Source organism: Solea senegalensis, linkage group LG10 (genome assembly GCF_019176455.1).
Source record: "Solea senegalensis isolate Sse05_10M linkage group LG10, IFAPA_SoseM_1, whole genome shotgun sequence".
Classification (NCBI taxonomy): Eukaryota; Metazoa; Chordata; class Actinopteri; order Pleuronectiformes; family Soleidae; genus Solea; species Solea senegalensis.
The window spans coordinates 24,089,399-24,103,937 of NC_058030.1; the positions used below are offsets into that span (position 1 = coordinate 24,089,399).

The 14,539-nt window shown below is 41.9% G+C and overlaps 2 protein-coding genes across 3 annotated transcripts; one reads left to right on the top strand and one right to left on the bottom strand.

The window, feature by feature from the left end:
• Positions 1-401: 401 nt before the first annotated feature.
• Positions 402-2,397, top strand: fam174b (family with sequence similarity 174 member B). The gene is made up of 3 exons (XM_044035233.1): positions 402-918; positions 1,501-1,632; positions 2,041-2,397. Exons 1-3 carry the CDS (start codon positions 638-640, stop codon positions 2,042-2,044), a joined length of 417 nt encoding a protein of 138 aa, XP_043891168.1. The 5' UTR covers positions 402-637; the 3' UTR covers positions 2,045-2,397.
• Positions 2,398-4,560: 2,163 nt separating this feature from the next.
• st8sia2 (ST8 alpha-N-acetyl-neuraminide alpha-2,8-sialyltransferase 2) lies at positions 4,561-13,613 on the bottom strand. Of its 2 annotated transcripts, XM_044037088.1 has the most exons (6): positions 12,952-13,613; positions 11,896-11,946; positions 10,684-10,830; positions 10,345-10,602; positions 7,372-7,665; positions 4,561-5,293 (listed from the first exon to the last, which is right to left on the bottom strand). In XM_044037088.1, exons 1-6 carry the CDS (start codon positions 13,047-13,049, stop codon positions 4,996-4,998), a joined length of 1,146 nt encoding a protein of 381 aa, XP_043893023.1. In that variant the 5' UTR covers positions 13,050-13,613; the 3' UTR covers positions 4,561-4,995. The 2 variants fall into 2 exon arrangements, with proteins under 2 accessions (XP_043893023.1, XP_043893022.1); XM_044037087.1 differs by having other exon boundaries at positions 10,345-10,830.
• Between the last annotated feature and the right edge of the window lie 926 nt (positions 13,614-14,539).

Sequence of the window (14,539 nt, forward strand, 5' to 3'; positions counted from 1 at the left end):
ACCCTTCCATCCTTCTCCAGCTTCATCCTCCACATGAGGGCTCTCTCTCTACAAACAACCAAGTACAACCTCAGACATGGAGGTCACTGATCTCTGCCAACGCTAAAATAGGTCGAGCACAGTCGGCTACAGACTTCTTCACGGCAGACAGAAGTGTTCCTCACTCTCATCCTCCTCATCCTCACATACTTGAGGACGACATGAGATGAAGATGGAGCGGGAGATAACGTGACTTTTATTATTTCATTTTGTTTCATTTCTCAGCTCCGCTCTGATCACATGCCCTGGTTTTCCATTTCAGTACCACCAGAGGAAGCTACACGTGTACCTCAGTTTGAGAACCATGGCTTCAAGCTGTTGTGGTGGGAATGGTAGGAATTACGAGGCTGCATGAAGGCAACAGCAGCCTCACACACACACACACACACACACAACCGCAGGATGAAGGAAGGAGCAGCAAAGTAAGCTCATAATCCTCCATCTGCTCCCAGGAAGGAGCAGCTTTGGTCACCTGAGCAGAGGAGAAGCACGAGGACAGACATGGATAGTTGTGTCATGTGACAGCTGTCGTCGTGTTTGGACAAAGTGAAGATCCAGCCTTTGTTTCTCTGTTACCTCCACGTTTATTTGCACCACCATGTTGAAGTGCCCTCTGGTTGTAAGTTTGATTCTCGCGGTAGTTTCGCGGATCATCGGGGAGCCGCAGACTCTTCCCTCTGTCGCGCTGCACTTGAGCTCCACGCCGTCCTCCTCCATCATCAGTGACCGCGAGGGCGCGAACGTGACAGATGCTGCTGCGCTGGGATCTCACGTGTCGTCATCCTTCATGACGCATCTGCCCGCGCTGAAAAACATCGTGCTCTTCATCTGCGTGTTAACAGCTGCTCTCGTCACGTGTCTGCTCACCAGAGTGCTCAGGTAAACACACGACTAAAGAATATCATCATCATCATCATCATCATCGTCATGCCGTGACGTCATGGCTTCCGTATGAACGTGTGTGTGGTCAGTGAATTCGTTGTGTTTTGGTTTGGTTGTTATGTGACGCTGCAGGCTGTGGAGCATCATCACCTCTGACCTCTGACCCCTGACCTCCCAATGACCACACAGCACTGTCCAATGTCATGTATTCCGTTCTGTTTGATTGTGTTTTTGTGAGAGAACACAGACTTGTTGTATAGCAGGACTCATTGTATTGTGTGGATTCATTTTTAAAAAAATGATAAATTAATAATTTAGTTTTCAAAATGTCCGTTCTGATGAGAGAATGTCCTTCCCAGAAAAAAAGCGTTTTATTTTATTAATTTATAAAACAAAATACAAAATACTTACATTTGAAAAGCTGAAGTCAGAGAACACTTGGCCTTGTAGACAGGTTGCATCCACATTGAGTAATGTAATATAAATAAGTCTTTGATTGATTGATTGATAAGTAATTGACGAGTAAATAACTGTTTGAAAGTGACTAATGCTTCTCTTTCTTGTCTTTAATCCCCACAGATCTGGGAAAAAGATCAGAAAAACACGGAAATATGACATCATAACAACACCAGCAGAGCGCGTTGAGATGGCGCCACTGAATGAGGAGCATGACGATGAGGATGACTCCGTTCTGTTTGATGTCAAATACAGGTTTGTCTTTTCATTCGTGTGACAATGAGCATGACTAAAACAACACTGAGAATATTCCCTGTGGGTTCAGTGGAGATCAGTGGAGAATGTTCTCATATTTGTCTGTTAAGAAACCTTTAATGATATTTTAGTACAAGTCTGACAGTTTGAAATTAAACCTCCATTTGCTTATGAAAATACATGTGTACTGTTTTGACTATGAAACACCACTGATTTGATTGTAGATACTATATTTATAATAGCATTTTAGTGAGCTTTTAAAACCTGAATGTGGTAAATATTGACGCTAGGTTTTCAGTTTTCCTCACGGGACGATTTTCTGTCCTGTTGAACTTGACTGTCTTGACTGTTTCCTCAACTTAAAGCTGATTTATCTTTGTAAAGTAACGTGGAGTTTGTTTTTTGCAGGTGAGTTCCAGCGTTGACGTCAACATCTGTGTGATCTCCTGTATTCAGTGACTTGAAAAGCTACACGTGCATGCCTTTGAGCCGCATGGATGTCATCGTTTGCTGTTTCCTGTCGTGACTTCACCAAAGTCATTCAGCTGTTACGGGGGAGTTCACAAGAATTCATTCAACATTTTATTCTTTCTTTCTTTCTCAAGGTTCATGTTCCAAATATTGTTTTCTTTCGAGCTTAAGCCAAAAAGTATGTTGGTCTGTACAGTTTCTGTAGCCTGTTCCAAACCTGTGATCCGCCTCTCTGTGGCCTCGAAAATCAGTCGTCAGTTGAGCAAAAACATGCAATAAATATTGTGAAAAGACCCTTTTCCAGTGTAAACATGGATCATTACAATAGATATACAGTATCTTCATCTACTAAGCACTTTGCTGTGGGAAGTCTTTCTGTGTCGTTTTACATTCCTATTTTGCTGCCATCTCTGGTCATTTTTCAAATGTTGATAAGAACATCATCAGTATATATTTCTATTGTATACATGTGTAAAGTATTATTATTATTATTATATTATTGGTAAGCCAAACATGCTGTGAATGTGAATGCTGCAGCGTATCAACAGCATGTGCCGTCAAAACACTCAATGACAGAACATCCCCATCATATTTAACATGATCCCTGTTATAGACGTGTGGTAAAGAGTCTCTCCAGTCATTTGGTGCAACTTTGAATATTAAAAAAGATTATTCTTGGTTTGTATATATTGAATGTTTTACTTTACTTTAGAGACAAACCCTCACAAAGAATATAGCACAAGTAAAAAGTAAAAGAATGTAATTCTTTCATGTGCTTTAAAAAAAACCCACCAAACCAACAATCCACAAACGTTGTGTGCACTCACACGTGATTACAGAATAGCACTGAGTTTGTGTGTTTTGTAGGTGACCTCGTGTTATTTGATCGTGCACCTCGGCTCACAGGAGCAGCTGCTGCTTCAATGAGGAGCTGGTCACAGGAAACAATGTCACACAAACCCTGACGCTGTATTTCAGTCCAGTGACTCCGGTCCTGGAGGAAAACTGAACAAATGTTTTTAATGAGCTGATTCTAACTGAAAACAACTGTCGGGCAGTTTCATGCAGCTGTGCAGTGATAACATCTGGAAATATAGCAAAAACCATACACTAAAGACCATGTTTTAGATAATGAAAATGATGATTGACCTCTAAATTATTTTTCTATGTTCCTGTTGGTGTCAGGTAAGTGTGACAAAAGTAAAAATTAAGAAATGTGTTTTTATTTTTCACAAACCTACGATAGAATCAACTGAACTGACAAACGTACAGAAATATAAACCAGTGTTAAACTGATAATCGATAATAAAGGCACATTTACACAAAACAAGTCTTTTTCCACATTGTCTTTAGGTTCCTTTATGGGTCGCTATAAGTCATTACAATTATTAACAAGATTTACTTTTCTTTTTCCAAATCTACAAACATGAACCTAAACAAACTCTACAAGTATGAATCATGGTATACAAGCTCCTCCTCCTCTAAGTATTGCACTGAAAGCATTGTTAAGAGCGACTACTGAAACAAATTTAAAGCACATGAAAGTACATTCAGTTCTTACTACCACCATAGCATTAACATTTCCAGTGCACAACGTTTGCTAAGTCTATATAAACATACTTAACATCCAGGGCAGTTAAACATAGTTCCATTTCTTCCTTCAGCTGCCCTGGAAACCTGACATTATCACATGGCAGCACTGTTGTACTGGGCTTTTTCACTCATGAATAACCTGTTCCAATTTTCTCAGTCAGTGAAAACGTATCATCATTATCATCAGTATCTTTAGTATCATTAGTATCATCAGTATCACCCGTATCATCTGTATCATCAGTATCACCAGTATCATCAGTATCATTAGTATCATCAGTGTCACCAGTATCATTAGTATCATCAGTGTCACCAGTGTCATCATTATCATTAGTATCAGTATCATCAGTATCATTAGTATCACCAGTATCATTAGTATTAGTATCAGTATCACCAGTATCATCAGTATCATCATTATCATTAGTATCAGTATCATTAGTATCACAGTATCAGTATCATCACCAGTATCATCAGTATCGCCAGTATCATCTGTATCATTAGTATCACCAGTATCATCAGTATCATTAGTATCATCAGTATCATCAGTATCGTCAGTATCATCTGTATCATCAGTATCACCAGTATCATCACTATCATTAGTAACATTAGTATCATCAGTATCACCAGTATCATCAGTATCATCTGTATCATTAGTATCAGTATCATCAGTATCACCAGTATCATTAGTATCATCAGTATCACCAGTATCATCAGTATCACCAGTATCACCAGTATCATTAGTATCATCAGTATCACCAGTATCATCAGTATCATCAGTATCATTAGTATCATCAGTATCATCAGTATCACCAGTATCACCAGTATCATCAGTATCATCAGTATCATTAGTATCATCTGTATCATTAATATCATCAGTATCACCAGTATCACCAGTATCACCAGTATCATCAGTATCATCAGCTCTAACAAAAATCATCATATTAAAGTTAAACGATTTAAAAAGCTGAGCCACATTTAATTCTGTCCCTGGATTAAATGCTGACTCACATTAAGCTTTTTACATTCAGGAGCTCTAAACGCTGACATTCTGGATAAAAACAAAAAATAAAACAAAAAAAAAGTTTACAGTGTTTGATAACAAATCTAAAAACAGAAATATGGGCTTTTATCCATAAATCTTACAAAACGCAGAGTACTTATTCAAAAACTGGCTGCAATATTTGCCATAGAAATTTCATCATGAGAAATGAGTTTGAAATCGACAAAAAGAGAAGTTAGTTCACGTTTTATAAAAGTAGTGAAACGTCTCAGTCGACCACTCAGGACTGAGGTTTCCTGCTGTTAGTCCTGAGGTTTCCTGTCTGCACCACAGCTGCCGGTGTGGAGCTGCAGCGCCCCCTGTCTATGCAACGTGCTCAGCGTTCTGAACTCTAAAGGCATAGTGTGTGGACTCGACCTGGACGTGTACTCATATTTCAGAGTATCGTAGTAGTGATATTTCACAGGTTTCCCATCGGGGTCGAGCGAAAAGGGCCAGAAACCATAAAGATGGATCTCGTCACAGAAACGAGTGGCCAGCGTGTACATGAGGAGGCCTGTGGTCGGACGCTTGATGTGGACGTCGTTGGTTAACCAGTACCTGCGACCAGACCAGACAAGAACAGAGCGTTAACTACATGTGAAGTGAGTTTTCCGTGGTCCAGGTCTGATCTGTTGGTGTACAGTTTAATAATCTAATCTAAGCTGCAGTGTGGTGCACTTCATACATTCATACATTTACAGAATAAACATGAAACAGTTCACTTGTGTATGAAAGTATTTATTATCACGTGTGATAATAAAGTAAAAATGCACTTCAAGGACAAACATCTCAACTCAAACCATCTGTTGTGCAGCAGCAGGCTTTTCGTAATTATTGAATTGAATTGAATTGAATTGAATTGAATTGAATTGAATTTGAATTGAATTTGAATTGACTTTATTCCTCCCCCAGGGGGGAAACACACATTCACCACAGCTCAGTTGTGAAAAAAAAGAGAATTGAATAAAAATAAGAATAAGAATAAAAAATAAATAAATAAATAAATTAAAAAAAAATGCAATAATATGCAATAATAAATATTCGATATGCCACAGAATCATCACAAGTGCTGTGTTGATGCAGTGTGCTGCTCTGTGTTCAGTGCTGAGATGCAGAGGTTGTTCTATTTAAAGCTGCTCATGTGTCATGACACACATACTGAGCAGGTCTATAACCAGCAGGTGATTCACAGGCCAACGCTGTCCAGCGTTGGTTGTTCGGGCGTCAACAAAGCAGATAAAGATTCAAGGACAACAGGAAGAGAAACAACAATCAAATAATATAATCCATTATTAACTGATCACTATGTTGGTCACCATGTTTGTTATCATTAAAATAAGCTACTGTTTGGTTCGTGGACAAAACCACTCATCATTTCAGGGTCTGATTCCACATTTTTCAACATTTTCAACTGATTAATCAGGAAAATAATCGATTATGAAAAGAATCCTTTTCACTGTCACACTCACACCTGCGGTCAGTTCAGTCAAATGAACCAAATCTCGTGTGTGCACGTTTATGGGCTGTGGGAGGCCGGAGTACCAGGTCAAACTGGTGACCTTCGTCATCATCATCAGAGTTTAACATATCTCTGACTCCCTCTGCTGGTCTCACAGCGGCGTCTGATGGATTCAGACTCGACAAGCATCCTTACAGCGCAGGACCGTGAAATCATCGGATCACCACAGGTCACAACGTCTACTCCAACAGGACCGCCATACCTCCCCTCAGACAGTGCTACTATTTCCTCTGGATTTATTTATTGAATTATTACTTGAACTTTATTGACTAATATTTATTGACGAGAGATGAGATGGCGTCTGTACACTGTGCTTTTAATGTATATGACAATTAACTAAACAGCTAAAGCGCGTACGGAATCAGATTTGTGTCAAGATTTTCAAAAAATATCGATTTATTCATTGAAGAATGTTGTATTTTATTGTTTGAAAACACACTTTCTTTGCACCGTTGTGTGTTGTTTGTGGGCGGGCCTTAGGACGCTGCCTGCTGATTGGCTGCAGTTTTAGAGCGACAGCTCAACGGCCAGAGGTCGTCACAGGCCTGGAGTCGACGTCCGTCTGCGACTCGCTCCCCGACAAAATAATTGTACATATCTAACGTTTATAATCCGACAAATCCATAATCTGATATTTACAATTAATTTTGTCGGACGTTGACGGGGAGAACTTGGGGAACGAGTTCCAGACGGATCCATCGTCTATCACCTGTTGGTGGCGCAATGAAGGCGTGAGTAACCATGGAAACGTGCTTGAGGTTATTTGAAGAAGTTAGCTTGTAACTAACGTGAAACACGTCCTGCCTGTTTTTTCCTTAAAGCAATGGTTAGTTGTGTTGGTGTCTTCATGTCATTTTCTACTATATAAAGTGAATAAGTTTGTCAAAGTGGTCCTTAAAGAGAGATAAATGATCCTGGTCTGCAAACAAAAGCATTCATTCTAGAAAAAATACTATGTTAAATGAAATAAGTGGAGCAGGAAGACGAGAGCAGCTTCCCGGCGCTGGCTGCCTCCGGTGATTAGCTCTAATTCTCCTTTTAAAAATAGCCACTTGTGCTGCAGACCCTCGGTTAAGCCTGTCACAGCTGCGGCTGTCAGCCTGAGCTTAAATCTTACCCTCTGACAGCATGGAGAAGGCGCAGTGAGGGAAAGGCGGTGCGTACGTCCACAGTGTGCAGCAGGATGAGACGGAGGGCCCACTCCACGCGCTCCTCCCCCCCCTTGGCCATGAAGGCTGGGATCCACAGCACGCTGCCACGGAGGCTCTGCAGCCGACGCAGGAAGCGATCCCTCCACTCTTTACTGACCAGGTCCTGGAAGGCCCGCTGCACCACTGAGGGGTTCATGGTCACCAGGTTGGTCTGCGTCCCCACATCCTGAGAGAATTCCTCCACTGGAGCCAGATTACACCTGAGGAAGAACAAGCGTTGGTTACTGAGTTTCCAACTCAGCTTTAAACCATCTGACGCACGTACGACTATTTCATTATTAGTGACAACAGTGCCACCACATAATTATCCATATTCATTCATATTGCATATTAGAGAAGTTTGTAACACATGTTTAAAGTTAACACTACACTTACACACGGATCATGACATGATTTAAATTGTAAAAAGCGCATTTTCCTTTGAACCAGAGACCTTCTTCTTTTAGTTGTGAGTCAATGTCTATTTTAATTACATTGGAATCAATTTTAAATATAGACATTTCATTAAACAATAAAGTTATGAATATTGTTGTTCAAACACAGAGCATGCACTGACTGCATGTAATGACACATGTGGCTGCTCTTTGAATCAGGAGAAGCTCATTTCAGGCTCAGTTACATCAATTCTGAACAAGGAAACGGTGTTTTAGTCACAGTGTGTATGTACACATGATAATGGCCGACACATCCACACAGGACTCCATCGTCATTGTGTTTCAGCTCAGAGAGAAGATGAATCACCAACACGCAACATTGTTTTTGGAAAAACAAGGGAACGTCTACAAGACGGTTAGCCTTGAGTATTGGCCGATACCGATATCGGTCTGATACGATATCAGCACGTACTTTAATGACTTATTTAGAAGTGTGGAACGTTAGAATAGGCTTGACCAACTGATATTACTTACACAGAGAACAATAGTATGAGACAAACTGACCCATTTATTATTATTAACCAATGGTTACATCAATTTTAACCTTCAACATAAGAATATTGGAGGAATGTACCAAGTGCTAATGGGGGTGTTTTCAGAGCAGCCGTGTTTCACAGGTAACAGCGTGTCTTCAGAGAACACCCCCCCTTGTTTTCACTATTTTGGATTAGCCCAACCCACACAGGGTGAGTGACTCGTCAACAGGTGGCGCTGGTTTATGAAATAATGTTGTTTTCGCGGCTCGCCTCAGGATGAGCTAGCGTGGTGCAAAAAAGTTTAATAGCATTAGCACACACACACACACACTGTTGTTGTGATCATGTGATCGACATGCATCCAACACGCAGAGCCCGCGTGATCACAGCGGGCGCTGCTGGATAGAAGAGCTGGAGCGGAATGGACTGGAGATTTTAGAGGCAGATATAACCCGATACTCGTGTTCTGGCCGATATCTGACCGATATACGATAATGACGATAAATGAAGAGAGATGGTCAGAGGATGGTGAAGATGGAATGAGGACGAGGATGTTGTGAAGGAGGACATGAGGACAGTTAGTGTAACAGAAGAGGACATGAGGGACGGGGCAGATGATCAGCTGTGGCGATCCGTTAGGAATAAACATGTATGTGTTAATCACTCTACGGTGTTATACTGCAGTGTATGGAATGTAAATGAAAAAGAAAAAATGTATATTATATTAGCAACTCCTAAGCATCAAAGTCAAGCAGCCAGTATTCAACGAGGAAACATTGAGTTGAAAGTGGGACAAATCACCATTAGCCCACATTTTTGACATTATTGTGGCACTGAGCTAAAAATCATCTATAATTGCAGCACACACTGTCTTTGTGGAAACCGAGCACAAGGCAGAGAACTATATTTAGCTGAGACATTATCTCCCCATCACGGACGTGAATGCCACAGCAAATTCCTCCACTTCTCAAAATGCCACATCCCCTGTTGTCTCCCTTCACCCAAACATTAGCGCTGTGGCCCGACTCAAGTCTATAAATCCTGACCTCTGCTCATCAGCATGAGCTTGCACCGTGACACGGAGACCGCACCATCAATTTCACCCTGACGTCTGTTCACTGATCCGTCCGTCGGCTGGACCAGGTGCCACCACACACTGCTACTTCCTGCTCCGTTTCTTAGATTCTAGGCAACAACCAAACACGTTTGAAAACACACACACACACACACACATCCATCTTCTACCACTTAATCCACATGAGGGTCGCGGGGCCACTGGTCTAATCCCATCTGAAACCCTCGCCAGGCCTCACAGAGACAAACACACTCTCACACCTATGGTTGATTTAGAGCGTCTAATTAACCTCTGCATGTTTTTGGACTGTGGGAGGAAACTGGAGAACCCACAGAAAACCTCCACGCACACATACACACACACACACACACACACAGAACATGCAAACTTCATGCAGAAAGGCACTAACCACCACATCAACTCTGTGGCTCATGTCAATGAATCTACATTTTAATTAAAGAGAATTTAATTGCTCTGGTTCTGGGAGTTTGTTTTGAAGTGATATAAATTCATTAGCTTTAATTCCTAACATGAATTAATCTAAAGAGATTGTTATTCCAATGTTAGAATACTATTGCTGACAGTGAAACTGATGTACCATCATCATTTACTATCTGCATTCCACTTAAAGAAACACTTCACGGATTAGCATTTAGATTTGTATTATTAGAATAAAGGGAAGTATTTTACATTGTGGGAAGGAGGTCCCGCCCCCCCGGCGAGTGGCTCTAAAAAGTGCAGAATTAGCGTGTCACGTAACAACAAAAATGAAGATATTTCTTGACTCAGGGGAAACTGAGGTGAAATGATCCTTTAAACATGGATATTCTGATCTCTGTGGAAGTGGAAGAGTCCTGACTTATGCTCTTTCTACGGAGGAATAAAAAGAAATACCTGATCACAAAGTCATGCGAGTCAATCTCGGGTCCACAGCTGCTGTTCAGAAGGATCCCAGAATTTCCCACAATGGCACAACGTCCATGATGTTGGTTCTTCATGGGAGATACAGCTGGCAACAGACGGTAGAGGTTTTCAGAGATGGTTGTTGTGCTATGTCGATCAAAAACATAGTGGATGACGTCTCCTGGCTTCAGAGTGCCCTTCAGTATCGAGATGTCTCTCTCTGGGTCCAGGAATCTCAGGATATTTTTCCTGCAAAAACACAAGCTGAAGACTAAATATGGCAGAGCGAGGACCTGCATCATAGATGACTGTAGAGAAATGGGACTGTGCCTGATGAGGTTGGAGAGGGTCTTGTTGAAGGTCCAGGTGCTTGATGAGAGGTTGGCAGTGTTCCTGTACGATGGACGGGGACGGGGACCATTTTCCGTTGTGCTCACACTTGTCAAAGCAGTGGTTTCCACATGAGCTGCAGCCTTTCTGAAAAGATGAGGACACAGTGTGACTTTCATGCTCTGGACATGAGTGAAGTATCAACTGATTTACATTTAATAAAGACAGTGATCACTTGATGAAATGTAACTAGGGATGTCCCCATCTGATATTGATATCAGATATCGGTCCGATATCGGCCAAAAAACAGTATCGGATTATATCGGACTGCCTCTTTAATCTCCAGTCCATTCCGCTCCAGTTCTTCTATCCAGCAGCGCCCGTTGTGATCACGTGGGCTCTGCGTGTTGGATGCATGTAGATCACATGATCACAACAACAGTGTGTGTGTGTGTGTGTGTGTGTGTGCTCATGCTATTAAACTTTTTTCTTTAACCTCTGAAATCAGAGGCTAAGCTAGCCATTAGCACCACGCTAGCTCATCTTGAGGCGAGCCGCGAAAACAACATTATTTCATAAACCAGCGCCACCTGTTGACGAGTCACTCACCCTGTGTGGGTTGGGCTAATCCAAAATAGTGAAAACAAGGGGGGGTGTTCTCTGAAGACACGCTGTTACCTGTGAAACACGGCTGCTCTGAAAACACCCCCATTAGCACTTGGTACGTTCCTCCTGATGAAATGAACCATAGACTGTATGAAATGAACACGGCAAAAAAAATCCAATATTCTTATGTTGAAGGTTAAAATTGATGTAACCATTAGTTAATAACAAATGGGTCAGTTTGTCTCATACTATTGTTCTCAGTTTAAGTAATATCACTTGATCAAGCCTATTCTAACACTCCACACTACTAAATATGTAATGAAAGTATGTATGATTCGTGCTGATATCGTATCAGATCGATATCGGTATCGGCCAATACTCAAGGCTGTGATATCGGTATTGTATCGGAAGTGAAAAAGTCGGGACATCCCTAATTGTAACTGTATTCTCATGGCAAGTGTTCCTGTGACATGGAAACCACCACCATCCTGTGTATTTATAGCAGCTATACCTTGACTGTGAATGACTCATTGTGTTATCAAGGCTACAAAGGAAGCTAACGAGCGCTATGTACTCTGTGTGTGTGACGATAATTGGATTTCAGACCTGTGTGGTTTGGGCATCGGCCTCTGCGAGTGCTTTGAATGTCCAGTATTCCTGGAAGAAAGGATTTAGACAATACATTATTATTATTATTATTATTATCATAATATTTACTAAATAATACTTAATAACAAATACATGCTGCACGTCCTTCTTTAAATATACAATGAAGGTGAAAGGCATCCTGGGAGGTATTTTAGAGCAATCCACTGTGGGTCATTTGCTGATGTCATGAGGAGAAATGAAGCCCCATCATCATTATTATTATTATTATTAGTGTTTCCTTTCACATGCAGGTGAGCAATCCTGAATATGCTCCACACTCACCAGCATCAGTCACTTATTCACTTATATTCACTCAGATGGACGCATGAGAAGCTGCTCTAATGGACAGCAATGCTATGCTACTCTCCTTTATTCTGCAGACCTGCTTCCATGTGTATATGTGGATGTGACCTCATTAGAGAGACCCACAGGTAACAGTAGGACACGTGAAAGCTGTGATGATAAGAATCAATGCTTCTGTGCAGCCGACGTCTGCTTCGGTATTTTACTGTATTTTCTTGTAGTGATGTAGGTTAATCAACACACTGACCTTGTCAGGACCAGACCAGACCAGGATGACACCGCAGACAGACCAAAACTGGTTCAGTTAAGTTCAGGGCTAAGATTTTACTTTAGGTTAGGTTAAGTTATGGTTGGACATAGAAATAACGCTTTGTTTAACCTGTTCAAACCTGTCTGTGTGTGTGTGTGTGTGTGTTTCTGGTCAACAATTCAATGTGTTTAAACAAAAAGAAAAAAAGAGTAAAACATCTTTTGTTCTCTTTTGTTGTTGTTCCCCCCCCCCTCAGTGTAATCAGTCTATTCCTTGGAGACTCTGGAGAGGCTACAGCCTGAACAGCTGCTACTGCAGTACCACAGTGTTATAGTGTTATACATGGAACACACACACACACACACACACACACGAAAGTTTAAAATGAAATAACATTTCTTTTCCCTTCACAGACAGAAGAAAAGAGAAGTCATCAAACACACACACACATTACTACTCACGCTGTTTCCTCCTCCACTTGTGCGATATCATCAATGATCAGAACCAGAACCAGCAGCGTAACAAAGCCGAACAGCAGCGTGCGCATGACAAGCGGCATGGCTGAAGAAGAGGAGGAGGAGGAGGAGGCTGCAGCCGTTCACCACTGTGTTACATTCACCTGCTTCTATCTAAGTTGCTAACTCATCTTTTCCTTTTGTTCTCATCTTGTGATCAGAAGCGGAACACTCCCCCCCCGCAGATGATGCTCCGCTCCGCACCGCGCCGCTCCGCGCCGCTCCGCGCCGCTCCTCCGTGTAGTGTTTCCCGGCGGCTGCAGCTGCAGCAGCGTCTTCCACTGCTGCCTCTCTATTCCCCAGTCAAAGTTTGAACGCGTGCACTGACAGACGCTGGCAGACGGAGAGCGGGATGAGGAGCTGCTGACCACACGAGGTCTTAAAGGAGCAGCGTCCGGCCAGACTCTCCATCTGCACCCCGGTGCGAGCGAGAAGGTGCACGGTCACAGACAGACAGACAGGCAGACAGACAGGTTTACAGTCCGAGCACAAAGTCAAGCTATGAGCAGCGTTTGTTTGATTGTTTGTTTGTTTGTTTGTTGTCATTCACACACAAAACTAACCACTTTTCCACCTCAGTCCCAGTTCGTCTCCTCACTGCACAGCATGGTTCGGTTGGTTTTCCACTACAATATAGTACCTCCTCTATGTGGGCGGAGTCACACTGCACATGAAACTGCTGTGAATTCCCTTTTACACACACACACACACACACCAGTGACGAGTTAAGTAGTTGTGTTACTCCCATAATGCCTCTGGGCTCTGTGAAGGAGCGGTCCGCGTTCTCGACTTGCTCGGCGCGTCCGTGAACAGTGAAAGGCATGATGGGAGTACGCTACTGACGCGCGCAAGCGGATTTCATGAATACCGATGTCACGTTAGCTTCTTTGAACCACGGATTTATAAACAATCATAAAATATTCAAATAAAGTCAGGATCATATTATTAAGAACAATACTGACGTGTTAAAAGTAGTTTTATAACATGTATAACACGTTCATCTTCAACTCTAATTCATGTGTTCATCAGTAACAGTAACTTTATGAAGCGGTGTCAGGTCATCACACCGTCATCAGTGTCACAGTGAACAAAGTCTCCTCCCATCAATCCATCGTTAATACATCGAATAACTCAAACCAGCTTTGTCATAATATTTTTAAAAATATAGAAGAAAACCGCTCATGGCTTTCATTTATTCACATTTTGTCATAAAGTTTTCGTGCGGTTCCCTGACAGCAGCCGTTAACGAGACATCACATGACCGCGCTTTGCTGTGCGCGTACACACCTGTGACATCACTCTGGGAAATAAGATTTCTCTGGGCTTTTTATGGCCTTTAGGAAGGTTTTACACATGAATTAAAAATATAGAATATAAACATTTATACACGCTTGTGTCCATGTCTCCAGGTGTCCTGTGTCCATGTCTCCAGGTGTCCTGTGTCCATGTCTCCAGGTGTCCTGTGGACACTTTTACACGCGTCTATTTTACTATTGTGCTCAATGGGAAAATTGCTTTTTGGGCCGCATGAGTA